Below are 25,707 nucleotides of genomic sequence, written 5' to 3' on the forward strand. Positions count from 1 at the left end.
AGTCTCGTTGGTACGCGCGCTTTGTTGTCGACGGCCCTTTGTCGAAGGGCCAGAGAATGTCGGGTTTCCTCATCACTTGTTAGGGAGAAGATAGGGCGCGGATGGTTCCGCGGGCACCCTTGGCTGCAGTAACCAGCACCAACCCGACACTCCACTAACAGTAGCGGATGAGCCAAAGAGGTTGTCGAAGGGAAGTTGAGATGAGCAAGAGAGTGCCTGGCGAAGACCATCCAGATAAGCGATGTCGCCGCAACTGAAAGAAGAGGAAAGCAACAATAGGGCAGTTCGCAGAAGGTAATCGAATGAGTTGACATCGCGGCTGATGCGACGGCTGTCGAAATTAGGAATTAGTTCATTGGAGCAGCAAAGCAATTGGAACGATCAGCAGCCTTCTGGAAAGCCATGCAGGGGTTTGGCAAAGTAGATGCGAAGATATCGAGTGAAGGTTTGTACTGGGGATGTCTGCAGCTGCGGAGTGGTTTCTATGTGCACTGTTTACCATCTGTTTCTAGTCTAGGGACATTCGTTCTCTCACACTCGTGTCTGTAAATCCATGCCAGAGCGGAGTGGTCATGTTCTTCCTTTGGCGCAGAGCTGGCATGAGCCCACCAACTAGGAACAAACCTCCCAGGCACCTCAGTTTTACCAAATAGTGGGCTCGAACTATGGTGTCTTCTGGCAAGGCCGGCCACCCCCTACACATGCCGTTGGGGACCAGATACACTAGGCAGGATGCGCTGGAAGAGCTCGATATACAAGCACTAGAGATGCGTAAGCAAAGCTGGCTCGCTTGGAAATGACTCCGACACAGGCAAGAAGCTCAGAATTGATGGTGATTCAATGCCTCCGCTTAATTAAACGGAGAAGATAATATTTATTAATATAACTGATGTCTAATTGCCGCGTTGTTCAAGTCTTGGCCTTCCCGGTATATCATCTTGCCACTCTGTATGTCGTCGCCAATGGCTAGGTCCATACAACTAGTGTATATCTCCTCTTGACCTGCTGGGAACTCAGACGTTGGTGTAGATGGCCAATCCCACACCCAGTATAGCGTGTATTGATCTTGTATATCCATAGGTAATTTTATATCGCATTGACACCACAGGTCTGCCCCTTGCGGGTCCTCTGCTGCTTTAGCATACAGAGTCTGGCGCTGCAACGAGATGTTCCCCTGATTGATCTGATGGCACTGCCCATCGTCGAATGGCCTAGCTGCTAAGAGTCTGCCTCGTGCATTGCCACCTGTGCCCTCATTATTCCATACCTTATGAATAGAAAACAAAGTATCATCATTAGAAGGATACAAAGTACCGTAAACATAAACTGTCCCGCTACTGTTTTTTTGAGGCGTGTTTTCAGGCAATGTTACGTGACCATTCTCTTGGTACTGCAGCGCTATGTAGTCTCCAGGGTTGGCCTGTAGTTGGGGCAAGCTTGCGTTGTAATTCCCTATACTCTGCGATGGCTTGCACATATGATCTGTAGGATATATTCCTGGCATGCCAACGCGACCATCTGGTGGCAAAAGATATTGCATCTGTAGGTCACTAAATCCCGGTGCAAGTCGTGATATTGCTCCTCGTGCATAGCCGGGATTACCAACCATTGTCCCTTGCCCGTTAATTCTCATCAGCCGCTCAACCCAAGAATGGGCAAAACAGCAAGGCAAGAAAGTAGCCACGATGAGACTGGAAAAAAGAGCGCGCATTCTTCAACTAATCAATTGCCTCGGATAGAAATCACTACAGTACTCTAAAGTTGGTTAGGTACCTATGTACACGTGCTTTTTCAATCTATATACCTGTTCAAAGGGAGCTGAAATCGTCCCCAGGTAAATCTAGCCCGTGGTCAGAATCGTACACAGTGCGACTAGTTGAGGAAACGCACGAGGTGAAACGGATCCACGAGGACATGTCGGAGAAAACAGGAATATGGATTTACGGACTGAAAGTGGGCTGCACTCCGTTTACTCTCCGTTTTCCATTTCAGCACTGCATTAATTTGCACAATTCGTCTTGCTCAGGGCGGAACCTGAGGTTGTGGGGACCGTGACTGAGCCGAACCTGAGCAAGAGCGGCGAGGGCACTAAACCCAGTATGGTCTCAGCCACAGGCCGTCTACAAACGTAGAACCAACACTCCAGGCCGTTCAACCAACACACAATCACCCTGGTGCCTCCTATAAATAGTCTTTTTGGTTCTTTTGCATACCAGTCTCATCTTTCAAAAACATTTGTTGATGGATAGCTAATATACGTACAGCAACCCCCACCTCTAAGCCCACAAGCAAGTCTACTCGTCTTCATCAGATACCGATATCTCTAAATCGGAAGAGTTCCGATTTTCGTAAACGTAATGGATAACATTCTCAAAAATCAAATTGATCTTAAACAAACATCCCCAGACAGCTATACTATATCTTGGCATGTGGACTGGACTCTTGGGCTAAGTATGCTGCAACCACTGCGATCTGTGCAGATACATTATCCAGGCTGACCCAACTACTTCTTGCTTACTTTGCTTTTAGCTCTACATGGTGGATGCATTGCCGCTGCAATTCAGCATGCCGCCGCATCATATCTCAGCACCAATCCAGCGATCTCAGCCCGCAACCAACCCGATGTGCTAAGCATGCATCTCGAGTTCCTCCGTCCATGCGAGCCACGCGACAGCACAATCACTATCAAGCCTCTCAAGGTTGGCGCTGCGGCGAGTACCCTCCAAGTTCAGCTCGACCAAGAAGGGAAAACAAAAGTGTTGGCAATAATCACATCAACCAACTTCGACAAAAGTATTGGTCCGAGCTCAAAAACAGCTTGGAAGCTCCATCCAACCCCGGCGCCTATACCTGACTTCGATCGTATCTCAGCGCACCAACCCGAGGAGAGCTGGATCCCCGGCCGAGTCGTGGGTGAGCTTATCCCGTTGACGCGGCGAAAGATTGGTTTGCTTCCGCGTGAAGGCTTCCCCGTTGATGGAGTCTGCGATGCGTGGCATGGTTTCCTGGCAGACGAGCGCATGGATGCTGCTTACCTGGCCTTGATAGCTGATAGTACTCCTTCCATGTCGGATACTCTTCTATACAATGGCGGGCCGTACGATGCGCATACGTTCCATAAGCAGATGGCGGATTGGGCCAAGGAGAACCCGGGTGTCCCTTGCGTGATCACCAACTCTATTGCCGAAGCAATGCAGGCTACTCATTTCAACATTACTCTGACCATGGATATCGAGTACAAACGAAGACTGCCTGAAGATGGGCTACGTTGGGTATTCACAAGAGCCTCCACCAAGATGTTACATGGTGGAAGGATGGATGTTGATGTTACTATTTGTGACGAGGATATGGAGCTCGTTGCCACATCGCAGCAGGTCATTCTAGTTCTGGGTGCGCAAAAGAAATTTCGTAACGGCAAGGAGAAGTCGTCACTCTAGACAAGACAGTTATGAATGGACTAAAAGGTCGCTGAGCTCCAGCTTTTACACTACTCCTTGTTGGACATTCAAGTAGACTCCTATGGCTGTTCATGTTTCCGACAGATTCTTCGTACTACCCAATAGCATTTCAAAATGCTCCGGCTCTCTCGTTCTAGACTACGCCAATTGCCAATGCCAAGCGAATGACTTCTATCCTTCACAGAGCGAATCGGGTGGGTCTTAGAATAAGACAGTTGCAATATAAGCAGTGAAAATAACGTCATGTTTTGGCGTCGTTGCCAATAAGAAACATCTGCCTTCATGTACGAGTTGAGACACGGTTGGCTCGAAGAGAACGGAGGCCTGAAAATTTGTTCACCTTGCCTGTCCCTACTTCAGTCGAGAGGAACCTAAGAAAGTCATTGCTTAGGTATCTGGATCCTTTTTGTTTTCGTTGTAATGCAATAAACAATATGAGCACCCTCGTCACAAGCTGGCAGTTCTGTGATGAGTGCCCACGATATTGGCAATCCTTCATCCCAAACTCATTGACGGTAATACGCGCACCAGAGTGGCTCCGCTAGAAACCTGCGGCGGCAAGGACATTCAAAGTTGCGGTTCCAGCGGTCTAGAATATGTCTCGCAGTTAGGAGTGCTCCAAGATGCCATTGGTTAAGGTTAACTAGTCTCGTGCTTGCACGGTATATTTGTGAGACACAGGCTAAGGCCGTCTACTAAACCATAGCTATTTGGGGGAGCAGAAAAACGAATATCTAACAGCCAGATCCAGGCGTAATATAAAATCGCGCGGGACACTAACGTATAGAGGCAAAAGATATAGTGCTAGCTCTAAGATGTCAAACTGTTATTACACTAGGTGTTTCCCATATCCGGAATCAAGCTAAACCCAATAAGAGAAACTACCATCCCGTAAGTTTAAAAGTCTTTCCCACATCATTTGCACCAGACCTTATTAACATAGTGTTAGAACCCATGGCATTACTATGCTCTTCTCATCCATTCTACCTTTAGCGCTGCTTGTGCTAGCTAGGCATAAAGTTATAAATCCCAATGTGATAACTAGATGTGCAGAGCCCCGTTGACATAGCCAGCGCTGCTTGCATATATAACGGCTGCACATGTCAACCAACCGTGGCTCCAGGTAGATATTGCGGCCGCTGTGATGCGATTACAAATCCTAGTTCTAGAGGATCTTGGTCTAATATATATCAGTGCGGCAGTGGTGGCTCATGCTGTACTTTTAGGCCGATAGCATCTTGTGCCCACAGCAAGAAGTTCTTGCCATATGGTAGCTAGAATCCTTCGAAGAGGCTATCTGAGTGGTCGGCATTTGGAACAGTATTAATTCTTAGACTTCCAGCTTTTAATTCAATACTAAGATAGAAACTGCCGTTCCTTAACAAGCCAAGTTCAGCCTGCATTCTCCTAATAGTGCTTTCAGGGTTAATATAGACACGCACGGGAATCTCCAGTTCCATGAATGTTTACTAACAACCTATCCACGCAACTACATCCAGATTAGGGCTAGATAGAATGCCAGGAAATATTATCCAGTAAGAAGAAATTTTAGCAGAGATAATAAGTTCTTCATCCACCATGTGGTTAAACACCAGGTCCTTCTTGTAAAGCTTGTTTCACACGTACCCTAGAGGAAGCATACAAGAAAGAATCTAGCTAAAGATAAGATTCTTGTACGTAAATATTCCGTATTATAGAGTAATTAATATGTGGCAGACAATTTGCTTTAACTACACTTTACTCAGTTCCCATATCCACTAATGTATATATATCAGTAATTAGTCAGTATAGACTAGGATCTCTTGAGGTGAGTTTCAAACCTTTAAACTCGGAAAGGCTCGTCTTCAGAACCTCCATGTAATATACAATCTTCAAGTCTAAGGCTCTTTCAAGCATTAAATCAATTGGCCAGTTAACCAGGGCATCCATTTTCTCTCCTAACCTTGCTCATGCTGCTACTACGGGTAAATAACCAACAAGTATGGCATCCGTGCGTCTCATTTGTACTTGAAAAACTGTGTGTATATCCTCAGAGGCTTCATTACTGTATTGGTGTGGTCAACTGTGAGCCAAACAAGTGGAATAGTGGCTACAAAGGGGAAGCAGTACGACCAAATTGGCGCTTCGGTCAATTTGGCAATTGAAGACTCGGTTGGTGTCCCAATGACTCAGAGGTTGCTTAGTTAATGATATAGTTACGTCGACTCTATGGTATCGACTTCGTAGAAGAAAACGATTCTAGTGCGCAATGCTCCATGTGAGGCACTTTCTCTTCTTCCCGTCTGGTCCGCATGTCGCCCTGGGGTCCTGGGCGGGAGTTGCCCACAACATTGAAGACTCCCATCCATCATCTACACCATCGAAGACCAGCCAGAGATGATGCCAACCGCTATCGAATTTATAGATTTTGCATCGAGAAGAGACAAGGTATGCTTTTCTAACTTCAAGGCTCATTAAATCAACGTCATAGGCAAATTCAACGCGGGAGGGTTCATAGGTCATAGTTAGGCTTCTTCCCTCAACATAGGCTAGTGTACTGGTAACATAGCGTGTTGACACCAAAGTTTAAACCCGTTGGCCCTTCGGGGGAAGGCGGATTCAGGTTAGAATCCTGAGTCTAGGAATATTCTTTTCATATTGCTCTCATCTGCGTTGTGTTTGGAAAGGGGTTGCTTCTGGTTGAGTTTGACCACGTAGCCCCTGAACTGTCCTCAGGTCGGTACGGTCGCAGCCGCCCCCTACCATCTCCTTTCGATATGTAACATATCAGACGAGACTGTGCGACTCTTATTTCAAGACTGTGAATCGGCTTTTTCGTAAATTACCAGGTGGGGATCCGCGTTATTCGACCTGACTGCGATTGGGACGCGTGATCTTTGTTGCCGTCAAAGTTCGTCTAGGTGACTAAGGGCAACAAATGCGTTGTATTAACTCTCGGATTCAATCTAGTTCTAGTCACCTATCTACTTTGATGTCTCACGGAAACAGGAAGGAGTTGTCTAGCTCCTTCTTACAATTCGATCACAAGCTTTGTCGCACTAACACCAGCCTTCGAGCGCTTCAATGCCTCGTTGATACTCTCCAATCCCTTGCCAACAATGGTAGGCCGTGGGAGACATTGAAGTTTCCCACTCTCCAACGCTGGCGTAACATAATCCCTCCAGACAGGCGTCGCAACATCATTGATACCCCAGATCATACCCGCCGTCACATTGGCAGGCACGTCAGCCGGTGGAGGGTGTACGCAGGCAAGTTGGCCACCGCCTAATTTGTCAAGGATAACAAGATCATGACTGTAGGTTTCAGGGGTGGCTATTGCATCAAATATGCCAATAAAGCTGGACTGACCAACTGCTTCAATTACCTTGTTGGCGACTAAAGGGTCCTTGTGGTCAAATACGTCGGTCGCGCCGCAACTTTTGCTGAAAGCAAGGTTGTGTTTTCCGGCCACGGAAACGACTCGAAGTCCAGCGGCCGTAGCCAACTGGGTGGCCATTGATCCAACAGAAGATGAGCCGCCGTACACAACAAGAGTCTTGCCAGAAGGGGGAGCCTGCTGCAGCGAAGGATACGGCAGACCAAGAGCCGGTGTTGCGACTCCGGGCATGGCTACACCAGGGACCTTGAGTGATAGTGCGCATATAGCTGCCTCCAATGCAAATGGAACTACCACGCCATCAGTGAAAGCGATAGTGTCGGGGAGAATGGCCGCTTTTTCTGCAGGGACAACAGTGTACAGTGCAAAGGCTCCGTCCTGGGGTCGCCCGCTGGACAGATTGATAGCATGGCTGATAGAGGAAGAGGGATATTAGCTTGGCTTCTTCTGTGTAAGCTCACGTTGCCGATGAACTTACCCAATGACTCGATCGCCTTTCTTGAAGTTCTCAACACTAGGGCCAACGTCATAAACCTCTCCGGCCACATCGCAACCAAAGATTGCAGGCCACTGCTGGATAAAAACTCCAGAGTCTTGCATGTGGCAGTCAAGTGGATTGATAGCAATAGCAGCATTCTTAATGACGAGCTCCCCAACTCCTGCGACTGGCATTGGGGCGTCGCCTACTTCAAGGGCAGTGTTGGATTGGTGGAGCCAAGCGGCCTGATTGTTTGGTGCGGACATACTTGATGTTTTTGGTTTCTTTATGAGTAATGTATGAGGATTGGCTTTATTAAAGATGCGCGACTTGATGTGGAGAGATGATCAGAGAAGTGTTGACTAGTTTGCGGGATGTAGACTTGTTTAAATAGCTATCTCGGCTTCCATACGCCTGGTCTGACGAGGATGGAGAAAATGAAATGGTATAAGCATGATTTCAAATCGAAAACAAAAATCAAGCAACATTACATATATCTTGATGTACCTGTGTCTGCTGATTTGCTCAGAATGAGGGCGGTTGGTAATATTTACAACACTTTGAAGCTGACCATTGGTATGCGTCTGGAACGCCATATGCTGTTCCAAAACGATCGGCTGTTTCCACAAGCGGGTTAGCGTGACACTTGTGTACATGCTTGTGCCATATGTTGGAGTTGTCAGGTTTAAGGTGCACCTCTCTTAGATTCTGCTTCTCATCGGTGTGTGTGCCTAACGGCCAGGACCGAAGTAGCTTCCGTGAGGCTCTTATCTATCCATCATCTTAATGAGTCAGTAGTTTATAAGACTTTACAGGCCTCACGTAGTCTATGTTCCATTGGTTGTGCTGAGGCTATTATGTCTGACTCTGGCATCCCACAATATGTGTAAGCAAGACTCTCACCAGACTCAACCAAGACCAACCAAATACAGAACCAAGTGGGGTTTCATCTTCTTCAACCAAAACTCACCTGGAGAAATTACCTACTTTTGTGTACGCTCAATCATCTCATACCGCCGATTACGATCATGACCATGGCAACATTCCAATCCGATATAAAGCTATGTCAGAAGTGATCATAATATGCAACCGAGCAGAAACAGAGACCCGGCATGACCAGAGTTATCGCGACCAAGGCACATCATGGAAGCCATAACACTCGGCCCTCGTAACCTGCTCGAGTACAATCCGACATATCGAGTCCTGATCTGTCGAGAATGTCAGTACGCGATCCAGAAAACCGCAGTTCAAAGTCACTTACTTCGACACAAGATCTACCGCGATGACAGGACACGCTTGCTTCGCTCCATTGCTCAACTTGATCTGTTTGAACCACATCGCGTGCCGCTGCCTGAGCCCTCTTCTCCGCCCATTGATGGGTTACCGGTCATTTCTGGCTTCCGCTGTGACATGGCTGGGTGTGGGAACTTGTGTGCCAGCTTGAAGAGGATGAGACGCCATCTTAGTGAAGTTCATGGACTCAGCAAAGCTAGCGATGCCTCGTTTGCTTCGCCAGCCAAGATCCAAACGTTCTTCAGAGGAACAAAGCTTAGATACTTTGAGGTTAAGCCTACGGCTGCTGCCACAAGTACAACTTCGGCAGACTTGGCGGACGTAACTACAATTGATGCCGTTATAGCTCAGGACGATGCCGACGGGAGACTGGATGAGCAGCGTGGCACTCAACTTGAAGTTCCTGCCCGAGATGTATCAATGCCATCGTCAGCTCCAGTACCAGTATCTCAATTGACCCGATCAGAAGGGCCGTCCAATCTGGACATGGAAGTTCTAACATACTTCTACCACTTTACTTCTCAGACAAGTCTCACACTACCGTCTCCAAAAAGCTCACAACCTACAAGCCACTACTGGGCTACGGATGTCACACAATCAGCACTTCAACGGCAGTGGTTAATGCACGGCCTCTTAGGCATGAGCGCATGTCATTTGGCTACACTGGAAAAAGATCCAATACAACGAAAATCTCACTATGAGCGAGCTACGCGATTTTCGACACAGTTCTCCTCTGAATGGGATGAGGTCCGACGAACGGATTCCGTTGTCATGAGGTCGGGTCCGGAGGAGGTCGCTTGGAATGCTGCGAGGCACGTAAAGTGCTATTTACGCTGTGCCCTGTCATGTGTAAACGGCAAAATGGTCACCATGGACGAAATTAGAACGGATTCCCATTCTACTTTACTTGTATCTTCTTTTGTGGCTACTCTTCGAGACTCTTTCGACCTCGACATGGCGCATTCACTTGGTTGGCATGACGGTGACGTCCATCCAGCACAAACAAATGGCCAACTCGATAAAATATCGGAAACCGAAAGAACTTTCGATGACAAAAATACAAGCCCATCGTCTTATGCTAACACTGATAAACAAGCTCAAACGGTCGCTCTTCTCAAGTCACTGCCCTACCGCATGGCTGACGTATTCGGAAAGCCGGATGATGCTCGGGATGTTTTGGCGACATTGTCTGCGGTTTCCGTCCTGGTTGAGTGCTGTGAGATGAGCTTTGCATCTGACGATAGCACGGACGCATGGCTGGGTATGGCAGTCTGGGTAGCTAAGCTGCCGAGTCATTTCGTCGATATGACTTCACATGGTAGCCCAACCGCGCTTGTGGTTTTGGCGCATTGGGCTGCGTCCGTTGCCTACCGAGCTGAGGAATACGGCTGTTGGTTTCTTAGTGGTCTGGCTCGCAGGGTAGTGGAAGAGATCGAGCAGCAGCTTGCTACAATTGGCTCTGCTGTCCAAAGACTTGTGGCCGATTTGGTGCCGCTGATGACAGTAACTAACGAATAATGAGTATATATAATCCCCCTATTCAGCCTAGAAACATGAACTTTCATATCAGTCAGATATATGCATCTGTATACTTATTCAACATTACGCGGTGAGTAGGTTCCTCGAATACCCCGTGGTGCTCGTTGGCTGCCATCTCTCCAACACATTGACCATGTCTTCCGCCTTCTCGAAACCTTTGAGTTTGTCCCACCGACTTAGTTTAGATTTAGGATCTCTCGACTTTTCCCGACGCTCCCTTGCCAGGTCCAGAGGTGTCGCGTTTGTTTCATCCCTGAGGGAGAGGCTGGGTGTTGCTCCCGCTTCCAGAAGATCGATAGCTGCAAGCACTTTCCCGTTGCTGGCTGCTTTATGTAATGCCGTTTTCCCTCTCATATTCTGATAGTTAATGGCACTTTCATCCATACTCCTCAGCAAAAATTTTATAAAGTCTCGGAAATTCGGACACCAATTAACGACAAGTGCAATATGCAACGCAGTGTTCCCATCTATGTCTTGTATTCTAGCAGCCCGGCGAGTGGCATCAGGTTGTGTAAGTAACAATTTCAAAATATTAAAGTTACCCCTTCTTGCTGCGTAGTGTAGGGGGGACCATCTCTTAGGTCCAGACTCTTGAACATTTATGCGGGCCCCGTTAGTGATCATCATCTGGATGGTATCCTCGTCGCATGCATCAACTGCCTGGGCGAATGGCAGATATCCATCTGACGACATGGTATTAATATTAACGTTCCGATTCAGAAGCATTTGGATGATCGTCTTGTTTCTTTTATCAACAGCCAGATGGAGCGGCGTGCGATTATCGTTACCGGGGATGTGTATGTCAGGATGCTCTGCTCGAATCAGGATCCTGACCAACTCTGTGTGTTCGTAAAGAACCGCCAGGTGAAAACAACTCCACCCGAAGAGATCTTTGAGGCCCCAGTCTCCCCTAAAAAGATCAACAACTATTTCTAGGTGGCCTTTCATTGCTGCTAAATGTATTGGAGCTCTCTGGTAGAAAGCCTCTTCGGTAAGTGATGTGTCCAACTTGCCGGTCCGCCAATATGGTACTCGACTATCATGTACATCAGAAGTCTTCGCTTGATTCAGAAGTTTCTTCACTATGCGAGGCTCGCCACTGGAAGCGGCGAGATGCATCAGGGACATTCCATTGTCCTGCCCGACACTTATTGGTTCCCCCTGCTTGAGCATCACATCCACCGTGCCGAAGTCTCCCCTTGCGCAAGCAAAATGCAACGGTGTGAGTCCAAAACAATCGCGAAGATCCGTTTTCGGCAACTGCGCAAAAATACCCCGCAAGAATGCGACTTGATGTCCAAGAGCCGACAAGTAATGGATGGGAGTCCAGTCGAAAGAATCTCGGTACAAAATGCCTTCTATCTTAGGGATACGTCTACTATCAGTTCCAACTCCGAGCGCGGTCAGATGATATTCTGAAAGACGAAACCTTTTTTGGTCATCTGACAGTATCCGGAAACGTCCGGATAGGTCAAGGGCGTTTGAGACGGGGTTCCAAATTGAAAATTGGCCGTCAAATACGCTACTCAAAGTCGAAAGCGACGTGAGCTTCATGTTTTCAAGTACCTTCCGGTAGAAATTTTGCAACTCTTTTCTCTTTCCGTCGATAACCACAGATTCTCGCCTATTTTCAGCTACGGCCATTTCTTCCATGGCACCCATCAACTCAAGATGATATTGACATATAGCCAGGATTCTTGGCCTCATGAGGCTGTCGTCCACAGCATACGTTAATGCCAGGTCGAAAATTGATCTCAACTGCCCTACCAGGTTTTGCCATTGACCCTCTAGGACGCATTTGGTTGCTTGCCCTTGCAGATGCCGAACCAAAAAGCCAATGTCCGGCAACATGCTCTCCAGGCTCAATGGTGTGATCACATCAAAATAAGCCTCTTGAAGATCAAGAAACCCGGTATTCGTAACTCTCTGAATGAGTTTTGTCAACATCCCATTTTTGAGCTTGAAGTTGCGCCAGTCGTCGCCCATAGTCTCATTGCTCAAATCCACGTCTTTTTCTTCCCACTCCAGTCTGGGATGTTTGACAATGGATCTGCAGAACGTAAAGAAGAGGTCCCTGGCAAGTAGCTTGTCCAAGCTGTCATGAGCCTTGACTGCCAGGGTCCTCTTATTTAGCGTATGAAAATGACCGTTTTGTGTGGCCTCTTTCCAACTCTCAAGTGGCGTTTTCGCAGAGGAACCTGTGACATGAAAGACGTTGAAAGAACCTTCGCTGTTGCCGACTTTCGTAACGGATTCGTGTCGCATATCATAGCCAACAATGCGGTAGTTTGGAAGAGCAATTCGCTCGAATGTTCCTTTCTCGCTTTCTGAGGAAGCCTCTTCTAATTCGAGAATCTCCGGAATGTTTTCAGGCATCCAACAAAGAAGATCTCGTATGAGAGCAAATTTCTTAGATGCTGTTCCATAAAGCCGTAATTTAAGCTGTCGTGTTCGCTTGATGCGCAGCCAGCCATCACTATCATCAAGCCTTTTGTCACTAAGAGAATGCTTCTGGCTCTGAATGAAGGATAACCACAACGACATGGCCGCCTCTAGCTCATCGGCACGAGCTCTCCACTCCCCATCCTTGTATTCTAGACTAAAAGTGAGATTGCACTTCTGATTACCCAGAGTCGTCTCATATGTCCAGCCAATGGTATGACTCCCGGAAGCGTCTTTACATAAAGGAGGCTGCAGAAGATCTCCTGCGACTACTTCTATCGCGTCAGATAGAAGTATGGCCAGATTCGATGCGGGTCCTCTCCAATCTGCCAACTTCCCCAATTCCCGGCGAACCATCACAGCATCCTCTGCTTGTGAAGCTGATATGGAAGCCGCATCTGTTGCAGAAGCAAGATTTCTTAATGAACTCGCCTCTTCATGTTCGACTTCGACCGTTACCGTCCCCCCCGCTGGGCCGTTTGTCGGTTCTCCTCCGTCAATTTGTGACTCGGACGCATTGGGCGGCTTGTTCTCTTGCTTGATCCAGCTTGCAATTTCGTGATTGCTTAAGCTGTGAGCAAACCAGTCGAGCTCAAACCCTGGAGTGAGCGGTATGATAGCAGGGGCTTCTGCGAGGCCCCTTCTAACCCACGCCCTTAGACCAGTCATGAAAACCATGGCACCAAGTTGGACAACAGGGGCTACCCAATTCATCCCACGTAGGCCAATAAACTGAAGAACATATCCCACAAGTGATATGAAACAGCCGGCCGTAGTGAGCGATTCCAACCCCAGGGTAGGAACCTCATCGGCCGAATTGCTTTTGAATTGTTCAGGCGCCTTCCCATCAGAAAAATTGTCGAAGTTAGGTCCTGATAGTTTGGAACCCTTGGGTCGTTTGTTTTTCTTGCCTTTCTTCTCCTTTGCAGGTCTCCGACGAGACATGGCGATATATGGTCGCTCACGGACAGGATATATCGCAAAGGGCTTAAATTCTTGATCGTTAACAATACTACCCTGCTGTAGCCAAACGATGTAAAGGGAATAGTCCTCGTTCGCTCTAAAGTACGTTTCCGTTGAACTTTGCTCTACCACAATACCACAAACCAGGATGCCGATCGTCAACAATACGGTCCCGCATATGGTCAAAGGAAGAGCGTAGTTTTGAACTGGTTTGTTGTTTTTCAGGTATTGAGGTGCAATAGGTGGGTATAGCGTAATCATTACACAGAGAACCAGGACACCAATTTGTATAAGCGTTCCGAGAGTGGCTACGGAGATGATCTCTGCCCTGCCCAGCTTGAAGCGACAATTCAACGAGATGTTTGGAGCAGCTGCATCCAAATCTCTCACCACAGTTATTCGCCGAGAGGGTTCGTTTTTGGTTTTGGTTTCAATGCTCCGAGCTGCTTCGTCAATCTTCGCGGAGCATTTCCCATCAGAATGCTGTCTCCTGTTGGATATGATCGCGCCTTTGGCATCCCAAGTCCCTGTGTGCCTTGCATCTGAACTGGAGGTATCGCCGCGCTCCAGGTCATTTTCTGTCGAGTTTTGTTGTACTTTCGGTCCTGAAAACTTTCGGGACAGAAGCAATTTGAGATGTTCAAAGCTTGTCCTCAGGTTGTAACTAGCCCGGATGTCTTCGAATAGTAAGCTTAGATACATCGTCCCAAAAGCCGCATCCCGTTTGCTCACCTGTTTTTTCCAAGAGATGAGAAGTGACAGCCTCCTCGAGACTGACGAAATCCCCCTCGCCGGGGGCTTCCCTTTCACCCTTCGGTACGAGACAAATAAATTGCCAGATTTGGCCGGATCCGGGACAGCGGACCAAATTGTGACCGTTCCATAACTCACAAGCTTCTTTCGAAGTGGAAGACATGAGTTCAATCTCAGCTGTAGACAAATTTTCTCTTGCCCTGCCGATAATTGCTTTCATCCACCTCGGACCACCAACACGGATGGCACTCACGATAGTAGTGATGATTCCGATCGGAGCCATTGCGAGTGCTATGCAATCAGACAAGCCCATTGACTCGCTCATGAACTGCATAGCCACCTTCTCGCCGAATAGTGCTATCAGACTTGTACAAGTTAGTGATGTTTGAACCAATTTGTGTTTCTTTCACTATCAAGATGTAATTTATTGGAAAGAAGAAGCTACATACGGCGTCAGGTCTGTCACTAGATTATTGACAAAGTCATCATTCTCGTCCGCAAAGGCAGATTCGATATGGAATACCAAAAGAAGAAGCATTAAGAACATGGAACGTGGCATTCTGGCCATATTTGATGATGTTATTTTATGTTAGATCTGATTTTGTAGATTATCTTTGTGTATTCGAAGGGGGTTTTTGTAAAGGGGGGTCGTCGACTGGTTCGAATCCTTTTAGGGACTACAGAGTTTAAAATCAACCGCGCCTCGCCGTGTCTTGGACATGGGCATACCCTTCTTTCGATCATTGGCATTGGAATTCGGTGAGAAACTGTCACACGGGCATGCAGGCCGTAAGATCACAGTAGAGCCAACATGGTGCGTGCTACAAGGCTCAGCCCATAGTCATCCAGGTCTGCGATTCGTTCCCATGGCCGTGTAACTCAATGAAGGTTGCAAACTCAGCCGTCCCAATGTTGGACCAGTCCGGAACTTCGTTGGGTTGCATTGTGTGCCATGCGATAAAGACATGGAAATGCCATTCAACCATATTCCCAACCTTGACCAACCTCCTTCCACATCTAATGCAGTCCTTAGCGAATTCTGTAATATTTCATGTACCATATTATTCTGCGTAGACTTTCTGTAATCCCAAGTATCACAGCATGTGCTATACAGTACTCACAGGCTGCTTGTGTTAATAATAGGTTGCTAGCCCCATATGCCTAAACCATGGTAAATAAAACCGAAGTGATCGGCCGTGGTACTAGTCAAGTCCAATGCATCCAGTCAGGAAACGTTCCTGGTGGCATCCCCTGAGCTAAGCCTCTGGCGCTCGGGTATCCAACCCTTCGAAAGACAACAACAGATCAAGGATGACTGTGTGACAATCATGGTTGGCTGCATCTGAGCTGCAAAGTGCCAATACTCAGGACTCATGTCTCAGTAAAAATCGCCGAGATGAGGGGTTATGGTCTTTTTCGGTTACACAGAGCCTTGTACTACCTACAGAATGCACGTTCCATGTCCTTGTGATTCAAAGCCGGTTATAAGAAACTCCAAGACAAGGCTGCTGAAAAATGACTGCAGTAAATATAGCACCTCAGGTGGGGGAGAAAACAGGAAGAAGATGGCGTGATGCACAACTCTGTCAACCCGCGGAAGCATGTATAGCTATGGCCTGAATTATGAAGTCCAAAGATAGCCCTGTGCTTTTGGACAGTTTCTACAGAAGATCCGTCCTTCTCTCCAGTGTGGATGCGGTCCCAGCACCTGCGGTAGCTGCGGCTATGTCATTATCATGACTCAAGAGATACCATCATGTTGGTCAACGTCACCACATTAAGTTTTTGTTGGCTGATTGAGATTCACTGCACCGTTTTTCCAAAGCTGATTACACTGGCTAAAACTCTACATGCGATTGACGAAGACATTTGATCCTTATCTGACGTTTCCCTTCCCAAATGTGCACTTGACCCTCCTCATATTACTTAACACAGGTTGACATTAGGAGTTCACAGATGAAAACCGTATTATAAGCCGTAATTAATATCTCAGAACTGCAAGGATGTTATTGCCACATTCGAATCGTACTTTGCCAAGAACTATCCTTTATGGTGTTGAGTGACGAAGTATGATAGCCATCTCATTACTATTTTTGTCTGAAAGTATGGCCACTTAGGTGGTAGGGAAATGCAAAGCCCCGCTCTTGACCCTCATCGTCTTTCCATATTTCTGCAGCAAGATGATAATGAGAAATGCAAAAGCACAGATGCCAGCCTGTGTCCCGAAGCTAACTTTCGCACCCACTGACTTTGCCCAATTGACTTGGAAGTAACTGATGATAAAACCGCCAGCAGCTACAAAGTATTAGCCAAAACACATGGTAACTTTAATGGAAGGGCTAACTCACTTCGTGCAAAGTTGATCCAGGCAGATACCTCACCCGACGCCTCGGGATAACTGTCAAGGTTGTACGCGTTTAGCGCCACCGTGGACACCATGATCCCAAAGACATATAAGCCCCAGAATACGGCGGTCACCATGTAGTGGTATGCGTCCTCGAGAGCGAATCCCAATCCCACTAGACCGGCAAGCATGAACGGTGTGCTGAACCACATAGCGCGCAGTCTGATCTCTGGCTCAAAGTGACCGTTGTGCGACTTGATGTACTGCCGGGCAATACCATCGTGCAGCCAGTGACCTGTTATTTCACCCAGAAGGGCAGCGACAATGGGTGTAAAGTAGAAGAAACCTATTTGCTTAGGACCAAAGTTGTATAGAGGTGTCAGAAAGATTGAGAGAGTAGTATTGATGCCGACAACCCATGCAAAGGTCAGCAAGTAGTAAAGCGAAGACAAAAAGACGGTTGGCTTCAGAATGACTCGAATTGGCCGCATGCAAGCTTGACCAAAGCTGTTTCGAAGATGGCGAGACTTATATTGAGCGACACCCGTCAACCTGGCAATGCGTGAGCCTCTAGGCGGCTGGCTCGCCGGCGCAATACGGCGATCGTAATACGATTCTTGTACAAAGAGAACTGTAAGGATGAGTGCAAGCGCAGTCTAAGTATAGTGTTAGCAATGGCCTTGATGATGCAAAATTGTGTAGCTGTACCTCAACAAAGTATACCCAGAAGGGAATTGGCCATGGTTGAGTCGTGATCATAAAGGCAGCCAGCAACGGTCCCATATAAGGAGACAGAATGATGAAGGCAGCCCAGATATTAATTTTGCGGGCACGTTCGTGGAAGAAGAACATGTCGAAGATGAACATTAGACCACCACCTTGAGAGACGGTGCTGAAGAAGCCATTCAGAATGCGAGCCGCCATGAACGATTCAAAGGTCGTTGCAGCTGCGCACCATGCTGCTGTTGCTGTAGCCAGAACTAGAAAATAAAACAATATGGGTAGACGGCCTGCCCATGCTGAGAGAGCTACCACGAAAATACCGCCCGCGCCAAGCATGAAGACGTTTCCTACTTGTGAGTGATTGACTGTGTCTGGGCTCATATCCCAAACTCTACTTCCAGTATTAGCGATGACTCTGCAGTTGCTGTGAGGGTGGCATTGGCTTACACTGCCTGGGGGATGAGAGTCACAGCACCAGTTGCACTTCCATAGTCAGGAAGAAACGCTGCAAAGCTAATGATGAACAGTATGACATGTTTCTTAACTGGACTCCAGTTGAGAGGGTCATTGGGGTCCTCTGAGGGTTGAGGAATCAGAATAGTATGTCCATCTTTGGCAGTCTTGAGATTTCCACGGTGTTCAGTGTCGACCGTGGCTACGTATCCTTCCGACTCCTTGAACTCGGCCAGGTCGGGTGTCGAGTTGGATGCTACCACGCTTTCCACCATTGATGAATCTGACAGAGTCTTGGGGTCCTCCATTGGGGCTGTAATAAGAGATAGAATTGATGTAGGTGAAGTCTGTCGTCGGCATTAGAAGAGGCAAATGGACAAGAACCTGCCTGACACTGGCCACATAAGGTGACTAAACACAGTCCAGAACATTGGATACCAACATCGCGAAAAATAGAATGCAAATAGCTATACTTTTATGCTTGGCCGTGAGTCAAGTAACTAAAACCTGGGGTACCCCAGAAATTCCGGCTTCCCCGGAGTTTGACAACTTCCGGTCGTGGCGGACAGAGATCCGGAGAGAAACTCTGGGGACCCGGGCTGTCAACCAATATTTCGGAACCAGCATCCGATGTCACCAGCTATTTGTGTATGGCCTTAACTGATAACATTGATACCAGTGATTGGACCAATTGTTTGCTACTCTATGTATTGTTAAGCAATACTCGACGTTGTCTATCCGAATAACAGTGTGTTGGCCTATACATTCTATGAAGCCGCTATGCCACACATGCGATCTATACACAGTCACACACAAACAATTCTTAGATTGCGAAACATGTCTTATAATCATCATGATCGATAAGTTCATGAATTTACATACAATGGCTAGCAAATACAGACATTAAAAATGACAGCTCAAATGCTAACCAAGCAACCCCGGAAATACGCATCCAACAACTTTGATCCCGTCAAAGCTGCCAACATGCCAACATAACCGTCTGGCCTAATTACAGCAATGAGTCCCTCATCTTTGGGCACGCCAAAAATCTCATACGCATCCTCCTGCTTCGCCAATCCATATGTGCGCATCTCCGCAAATGTCTTTACACATGAAGGTAAATCGCTCCACTCAAATCGCTCCTTCAGCGGATGGAGAATGATCGGGTTAACGACTCCTGCTGGGAATTTCTGGATGATCTCCATGGATGATACGATCGCTGATTGAGAAGAACCGGATTTGTCGAGTAAGTCGTTGCTCGCCACCAGCAGAACGTGGTAGCGACCAGTGGACGGCATTTCTAATAGCCAAGTTAGCGCATGTTCTTCCTTCCGTAGGAAAGTCGGAGGAAACGTACCATCTTGAAGTTGACGAGTGTTGCCGTCAGCATAGCGCTTCACCTCGACATTGAGCAGTCTCCTGCCCGGGATCAACGGACCACGAAGCGGATCTCCCTGCGTAACTTCACCGATGTAAGACTCAAGTGGTGTTCGTATAAGTCTGTTATTCTTATAGTGAATGCCGCAACCACTGGTAAAGTCGCTCCCCTCATTAAACACGCGAAGAAACTCCTCGTGTGTCAAGCCAGCGGCTTCAGCATCTGCTTCTCCCATCTGACCGGAAAACATGTGCGAAAACTGTGTGTCAAATTCGATGAGTCGACGAGCTACATCCACCCGCTCCTGCTCAAAGGTTTCGAGAACAGGATCCGCAGTTCCCAAAGGCCGTTGTGGTGTAAGTCCGTGCAGGCTGTGGACAAGTTTCCAAGCCAGATTGTACGAATCCATCATGGACACGTTCATGCCTTGCCCAGCTTTCGGACTATGCGTGTGGCATGCTTTTGCAGGTCAGCATCTACAGAAGTAGCAAGAATACACGCAATACGTACCATCTCCGACGATGAATACTCTGTCCACGCCGTCGCTAGTTCTGGCAGAGAACTTGGGCGTCATGCGCTGCCCGATCTGATACGCAGCCCACCAATCTGGCTGGGTGCCTTCTTTGATCTTGATGTTATATGGTGCGAATACCGCCTGGGCTTGTTCGAAGATGTACTCCAGCGTGACGGCGCCGCGCCTCTTTTTGTCCGCTGTTTTCTTGTCTGTTTCGGAATCTACATCTCTAGCAACCTCGCCAGGTACTTGGACGTAGAGTCGGGTAAGATAATCACCAGACGCAATTCGTTCTCTGGGTATCACCATCACCGATCCAGCATCCGAGTGAACCGCACAACGCTTGCGAATATCCGGAAAGTCAGTGTCTACGACAAAGTCGCAAACGCCCCAGATATGATCGCTTGTCTCGCCCTCGAGTTCGAGACCCATGCACTTCCGCACCAGCGAGCGAGCACCATCCGCTCCTACAAGGTACTTTGTTCGAACTGTGCCCTGCTGTGTTGTACCATCCGGGAGATCGTATTCGTACTTGACTAGAATTGGGAAATCGGGATGAGCATCGTCGACCGTATGCTCAAGAAAGCGATGCGATCTTCGGATTGTATCCTTTGGTGCATAAACTTCAAGATTCTCTTGGAGGATCCGCTCAATACGTCCCTGGTGGATTGTGACTTCGAAAGGGTAGCGAGCTGGAACATTGACATCGGGAACAACGCTGGTGCGCTCAATGCCTTTCTCTGTATGAACCCCATTGCCGTTTGTTTGTCGATTAGAGTGCACGGGATTCCAGAATGCAACTTCTTCCATATGGCAACCATCGCTTATGATTTCGTCCGCTATTCCAAGGCTTTGGAGCACCTCTAGAGTACGAGGTTGAAGTCCATCTGCTTGGCCAGCCTTTAAAGTCCCCGGCTTGGAATCGAGGCAGAGGAGAGAAGAATTTGCGACGCCATATCTGGCTAATAACAATGTGAGAAAAAGTCCGCTCGGTCCAGCCTAAGTTGTGTAAGTACGAATGCGAATTTGTTGTGCGAACCACATCACTTACACCAATGACAACAACCTCGCGATTATCCTCCGAGGTTTCTGAGTGCGCCGGTTCAGGAGAAAGTCTAGGTAATGGAGGAGCACGAGATGGCAAGATTCTAAGATCTCTCGCAGCGTTTGACGTTTCTTGGAAGACGGGCATCCTGGAAGTCGGCGATGATCTGTACTCACGCAATTGACGCCTGGTTGTGTGTTGAGGAAGCTGATTTTTAGAACCACGCCAATCAATGGGTTAGCAATCGGCTTAAGAGAGAAAATCAGTCTATTCCAAGCATTCAAGATCCATTCCAAAAAGTTCTGTTCTTCAATTCATACCATCTCTGTTTTCCGGCCTCGTCCAAAACTTCCGGCTTCCGCCCGGATATCCCACCACTCATCCGGGCACGAGCCGGATGTTTGGCCCAGCCTCAACCAGCAAGACGCCACCCAATCTTTTAGCGGCTGTCAAGTCGGCAAATCCCAGTGCCTCTATCCTGCATTGAGTGCGGGGGATTCAAGTCAGAATGTGTTTGTTACTGAGCTTCTTCTCCACTCTTAGCATCTGCAAACTCCCGGAAAGCTCAAGCATTTGACCCTCCACAAGTGGTCCTCAACCGTCCGTCCGGATATACTAATAACAGATGTAGAAAATCACCAACTGCTGTTTTCCGGTTCAGTGCATACGCAGTTAGCCAACTCACCAGGCATGCCCGAGCCAAAACGACATCCGGAGTCTCTGCCCGGCCGCCGCAACTTACCACGCGCTTCTCATGCATGTCAGCGTTGCCGTGTGAAAAAGGCAAAGTGTGATCAACGGCAGCCATGCTCAAACTGCATCAGGCATCTCCAAGAGTGTACTTATGGTCTTCGAAGGCGGAATGACCGGAACAGAAATAGCACCGCGACGAGTCCGGGTCGTCGAGAAACACGAAGTGTGCAAAGCACTCCATCCGGACCATCGAATCGAGAGGGTGAGATCCGGCGTTCAAGTGAGACTTTGGGACACACGGAAGAATCACACGACCTGGGTATGCTCAAGACCATTTGCTTCTTACCGAGTATTCGTAAACATGTTACTAACTTGACAAGTATTTGCGCCACAACTACTGCCTGACAACACTGATGTAGTAGGCGACGTCAACCAGCACACTCATGGGACAGAGTTCTACGGCACTTCATCCAACTTTGTGCTTCTCAATCAGTTCTTTGCCTACGCACAGCAAAATCTTCCCCCGGGACATGCAAGCCCTACCAACCGAAGGGAAACGTCATATCTATCACCCGCCAGTGCAGGAGCCGGCGATCAATCCTCTTTACGGGACCAAAACAGCCCGTGGAGATCTGGTGGTATTGTTTCCGGGCCTGGTCTCGCTGTTCGGTCGCCCGTGTCCATTGTAAACCTCCTTGCCAATGAGGAAGCACTCGAACCACCTTCAAGGCCAAAAACGCCGCCGCATGTCACGGAGAATGGACAGAATGTTACTGGAGGTCCTTCTGGTATCGCAAACCGCGCCAGGAGTGGCAGTCAGTCGGGATTAACTCAGCGTGATATCCGCTCGCTAACTCCGCAAAACAGTGCAGGTGGAGAGAGTGGTACCAACTATCGACCGACTACTCATCTTGCCGCAAAGGAAAGATCTGGACAAGAGAGTCATCTTCAAGTGGCCAAGAGAAGATTAGAGCGGGAGTATGTCCGAGTATTCATGAGCAACTTACATCATATCCACCCGATGCTCGATCCAGTTGCGTTCGCAACACGATGCGAGGAAGTGATATGGAGTGTACACACACCGCTTGAGAAGAACAAAGATCTCAGACATTTCTTTGCCCTGTACAACATCGTGGTGGCAGTCGGGGCCCTCATTGCAGATTCTAGTATAAGTCTAGCCTTCGAGGCAGACATCAACCTATGCATGAAACTACCAGCACAAGGCCAGAACTCAAGTATACCTCTCTCCAGCCAGGCGCTGTCGAAGACGTACTTCAGAAAGTGCAGAGCCTTACTCGGAGATGTATTTGAAGTTTGTTCGTTGGAAAGCGCTCAAACACTTCTGCTCATGGTAAGCCGCCTTCCACCCGTCAATATTGTCTCGTGAGCCAAGATATTAACCCCAATGAAGTCGCTATACTGTCAGAACTCTCTCAAGCCACATGCTTGCTACATGTACTGCGGTCACGCCGTCCGCACTGCACTCGCCATTGGCATCGCACGAGAATCCACGTCAAGCTCGAATGAAGACCGCAAAGCCGCACGACGAACCTGGTGGTGCATCTACTCTCACGAAATAGACATGAGCTGCAGTGCCGGTCGTCGAGATAGCCTTGGCAAGCCTCGAAACTATCAAATCGAAATGCCACATATTAAACCTCATATCACCAATGCCCCAAACAGACCTGAACTTGAGAACTGCAGCTTCGCAATGATCAACGAGATGGTGCATTTCGCCGCGATTTTGCGACGCATCTCCAAAGAACTATATTACGACTCAAAGGGTTTGACTCTGCTGCAAAAGTCAGCTGTTGCGAAGGAGCTCGATACTCTTCTCGACGACTGGAAGGCTCGGCTGCCAGAGTATCTTGACTTCAGCCGCGTGTCCTTCCGTGAAGCAGAGTGGGCAGCGAAACAGAAACTCGTCTTGCATCTACGATACTTGAACGCACGAATAGTGTTGCATCGACTCTTCTTGGAAGCACCTATGAGCACGACAAAGGCACAATTGTCTGGCCACGTCGATGCATGTCTTGAAGCGGCCCGGGCAACAATCCGAGTCATGTACGATGCGTATACTAATCGGCACTACTTTCGCACGTGGTGGTATAATTCTACATATACTTTGTATGCGGGAATGATTGTCTTGTATATCATCATGCTGGGTCACACTGCCGTATCTGGAAACGAGCTACTAGACGATGTTGTGAAAGCGCAAGAGATTCTTCAGTCTATGGAGGAGGCTATCGTTGCCAGGCGAAGTGCGAATCTGATACGAGAAGGTTTGGAGGTTGCGCGCGCTTGTGTTCAGGGCCAACAGAATCAATCTGCCCGACCTGAGGCTAGCTCTGAGCAAGACCATGACACCTCTCAGATGGATGTGAACCATGTGGCAGGCCAGAATGGGGACAATTTCTCGAGAACATTGTTCTCCAATGCGGTGCCTGGGCAAGACCCTGCGTTGTTGGCCTCCATCATAGATCCAAATTTGCTGCAAGACTTTACGGCAGCTGATAAGGACATGTCCGGTTTGCAATTTTCTGCGTTTCCGTTTGACGGCTTTTATGGCGACGGACTAGATATCGATCTGACATCAATGATGGTTTGAGGCAGTGAGCGATGTATTCTAGGGACTACCTACTCTAGATGTGTAATTCATGCACTTAATCAGTACAAACCACTTGTATATGTTTGAATCAATGTATGTATTTGATGCAATACATGTTGTTCTAGTCTACATCTGGAACAGGCAAGTCATCAATAAACTTGAATCTTCGTCCCAAGCCGGCCATTGCTTCCTCCGCCTTTTGCCTGCGAAGACCCGCCGCAGCTTCATCCTTGACCAAGACAAAGTCATACGTTATCAGAGCAGAGCCTAGTTTGACGTCGTATTTCTTTGCTACTTCTTCATCTTCGACCTTTTTCAGCGAAACCACCAGCGAGTCCTTGACGCCAAAAACGGCATCTGTGGACTCGTACGGGTCATCCTTGAGATACAGTGCCCTGCGATGTTATTAGTCGGCATGAAATATAACTATTCCGAGAATCAGGGCAGACTTACGTGATTAGAGGATCGTATCCATCTTTCTTGAACATAAAGTGCATATGACTAGGTCGGTAGGGATGGCGATTCAGCACTTTGAGCAATTGACCCACAGGTCCATCATGCGGAATGGGATATGGCACAGGAACAATAGCTTTGAACCAAAAATTCCCCGTATCGTCGCTCGTCAATACCGCTCTGCCATCAGGGCCATCCCTGTCAGCGTGTTGTACGTCATAGAACCCCTTTGAGTCAGTCTCCCACACGTCGATCTTCGCTCCGGGTATTGGGTTTCCGTCGGTGTCCTTAAGAGTACATAAGACTAGGAGAGGCTCGCCATCTGGATCATGAGATATGAGACTACCTGCATGTGCGTGTTCTGCTTCGTGAGTGTGGAACGGCCCCAGGACTGTGCCTTCAGTGCTGCCTTTGGGTTTGGGGTGATCAATTGAATCCACGAGGAGAGAAAGCCCCAAGACGTCTGATAATAAAATAAATTCCTAAGGCAAAGGTAAGCTTTATATCTTTGTGTGTTTACGGTGTGCATACCTGTCGAACGTCTGATGAAATCTGGCCAACTTTTGTAAGGAACAGAATGGCCGTCATCCATTCATCGGTCGTGAGTCTGGTTTCTCTTGCAAAATCATGTAGATGAGTGACTGCGCGCTCTAGAATATATTTTAAACGTAAATCGCAACACTGTGAGTTGATGGCGTGGACATTGTCGGTGATGTTGTCAATTGTTAGATCTTTTAAATTGACCGGCGCAGCCATTGTGTCTGTGTTCGTTCTTGATGAAGAAGAGGGGTGTGATGATGAGACTACGTCAGACGCTTGACTCTCTTCTGCTCGTCTTTGCGGACTCGTTTTTGATCTCGATGAAAAATAATACGCACTAGCATGCAATGTTCCTGTCGTCCTTGGTCTTTTGATCCTTGTGGGTTATTCCTTATGTATTCTGGGGAAGGAAATGGGAAGCAAGGGAGGACCGGAATTGCCGATTTGGGCTCGGATCTTTTCCCCAGAAACCGCCATCTCCGGAAAGTTTTGTAAGTGGCATCCATCTTCCGATCCGGTTTTCCGGAACCTGTCACAATTGCCTGCTTGCAATCCTGCAGGAAAGCGGCAGTTTCTGATTCATCATGCTGACATATGATACAACTAGACAAATACCTGAGATTTGATTCGTCCAAGTACATCAGTCGACTCAGC

At 48.0% G+C, this 25,707-nt stretch overlaps 9 protein-coding genes across 9 annotated transcripts; 3 read left to right on the forward strand and 6 right to left on the reverse strand.

The window, feature by feature from the left end:
* Positions 1-508: 508 nt before the first annotated feature.
* VFPPC_10645 (hypothetical protein) lies at positions 509-1,711 on the reverse strand (the record flags this gene model as incomplete). The annotated part of the gene is made up of 2 exons (XM_018288974.1): positions 509-781; positions 902-1,711. 2 exons carry the CDS (start codon positions 1,709-1,711, stop codon positions 509-511), a joined length of 1,083 nt encoding a protein of 360 aa, XP_018138126.1.
* A 922-nt stretch (positions 1,712-2,633) lies between these two features.
* Positions 2,634-3,437, forward strand: VFPPC_10646 (thioesterase family protein; the record flags this gene model as incomplete). The annotated part of the gene is made up of 1 exon (XM_018288975.1): positions 2,634-3,437. The coding sequence occupies one exon, from the start codon at positions 2,634-2,636 to the stop codon at positions 3,435-3,437; it is 804 nt and encodes a 267-aa protein (XP_018138127.1).
* Positions 3,438-6,468: 3,031 nt separating this feature from the next.
* Positions 6,469-7,578, reverse strand: VFPPC_10647 (GroES-like protein; the record flags this gene model as incomplete). The annotated part of the gene is made up of 2 exons (XM_018288976.1): positions 6,469-7,246; positions 7,313-7,578. 2 exons carry the CDS (start codon positions 7,576-7,578, stop codon positions 6,469-6,471), a joined length of 1,044 nt encoding a protein of 347 aa, XP_018138128.1.
* Positions 7,579-8,455: 877 nt separating this feature from the next.
* VFPPC_10648 (fungal specific transcription factor domain-containing protein) lies at positions 8,456-10,123 on the forward strand (the record flags this gene model as incomplete). Its single annotated transcript, XM_018288977.1, has 1 exon — positions 8,456-10,123. The coding sequence occupies one exon, from the start codon at positions 8,456-8,458 to the stop codon at positions 10,121-10,123; it is 1,668 nt and encodes a 555-aa protein (XP_018138129.1).
* An 84-nt stretch (positions 10,124-10,207) lies between these two features.
* Positions 10,208-14,870, reverse strand: VFPPC_10649 (ankyrin repeat protein; the record flags this gene model as incomplete). Its single annotated transcript, XM_022428721.1, has 3 exons — positions 10,208-14,226; positions 14,282-14,667; positions 14,752-14,870. The coding sequence occupies 3 exons, from the start codon at positions 14,868-14,870 to the stop codon at positions 10,208-10,210; spliced, it is 4,524 nt and encodes a 1,507-aa protein (XP_022284067.1).
* Positions 14,871-16,597: 1,727 nt separating this feature from the next.
* VFPPC_16781 (MFS transporter) lies at positions 16,598-18,130 on the reverse strand (the record flags this gene model as incomplete). The annotated part of the gene is made up of 4 exons (XM_022429038.1): positions 16,598-17,302; positions 17,412-17,538; positions 17,600-17,760; positions 17,822-18,130. 4 exons carry the CDS (start codon positions 18,128-18,130, stop codon positions 16,598-16,600), a joined length of 1,302 nt encoding a protein of 433 aa, XP_022284068.1.
* A 609-nt stretch (positions 18,131-18,739) lies between these two features.
* On the reverse strand, positions 18,740-20,906 carry VFPPC_10650 (FAD binding domain-containing protein; the record flags this gene model as incomplete). The annotated part of the gene is made up of 4 exons (XM_018288979.1): positions 18,740-19,122; positions 19,180-19,659; positions 19,711-20,713; positions 20,766-20,906. 4 exons carry the CDS (start codon positions 20,904-20,906, stop codon positions 18,740-18,742), a joined length of 2,007 nt encoding a protein of 668 aa, XP_018138132.1.
* A 543-nt stretch (positions 20,907-21,449) lies between these two features.
* VFPPC_10651 (Zn(2)-C6 fungal-type DNA-binding domain-containing protein) lies at positions 21,450-24,060 on the forward strand (the record flags this gene model as incomplete). Its single annotated transcript, XM_022428722.1, has 4 exons — positions 21,450-21,771; positions 21,833-22,267; positions 22,325-22,803; positions 22,864-24,060. 4 exons carry the CDS (start codon positions 21,450-21,452, stop codon positions 24,058-24,060), a joined length of 2,433 nt encoding a protein of 810 aa, XP_022284069.1.
* A 121-nt stretch (positions 24,061-24,181) lies between these two features.
* VFPPC_10652 (catechol dioxygenase) lies at positions 24,182-25,269 on the reverse strand (the record flags this gene model as incomplete). The annotated part of the gene is made up of 3 exons (XM_018288981.1): positions 24,182-24,455; positions 24,514-24,995; positions 25,045-25,269. 3 exons carry the CDS (start codon positions 25,267-25,269, stop codon positions 24,182-24,184), a joined length of 981 nt encoding a protein of 326 aa, XP_018138134.1.
* Between the last annotated feature and the right edge of the window lie 438 nt (positions 25,270-25,707).

This window comes from Pochonia chlamydosporia (assembly GCF_001653235.2).
Source record: "Pochonia chlamydosporia 170 chromosome Unknown PCv3seq00009, whole genome shotgun sequence".
Lineage (NCBI taxonomy): Eukaryota > Fungi > Ascomycota > Sordariomycetes > Hypocreales > Clavicipitaceae > Pochonia > Pochonia chlamydosporia.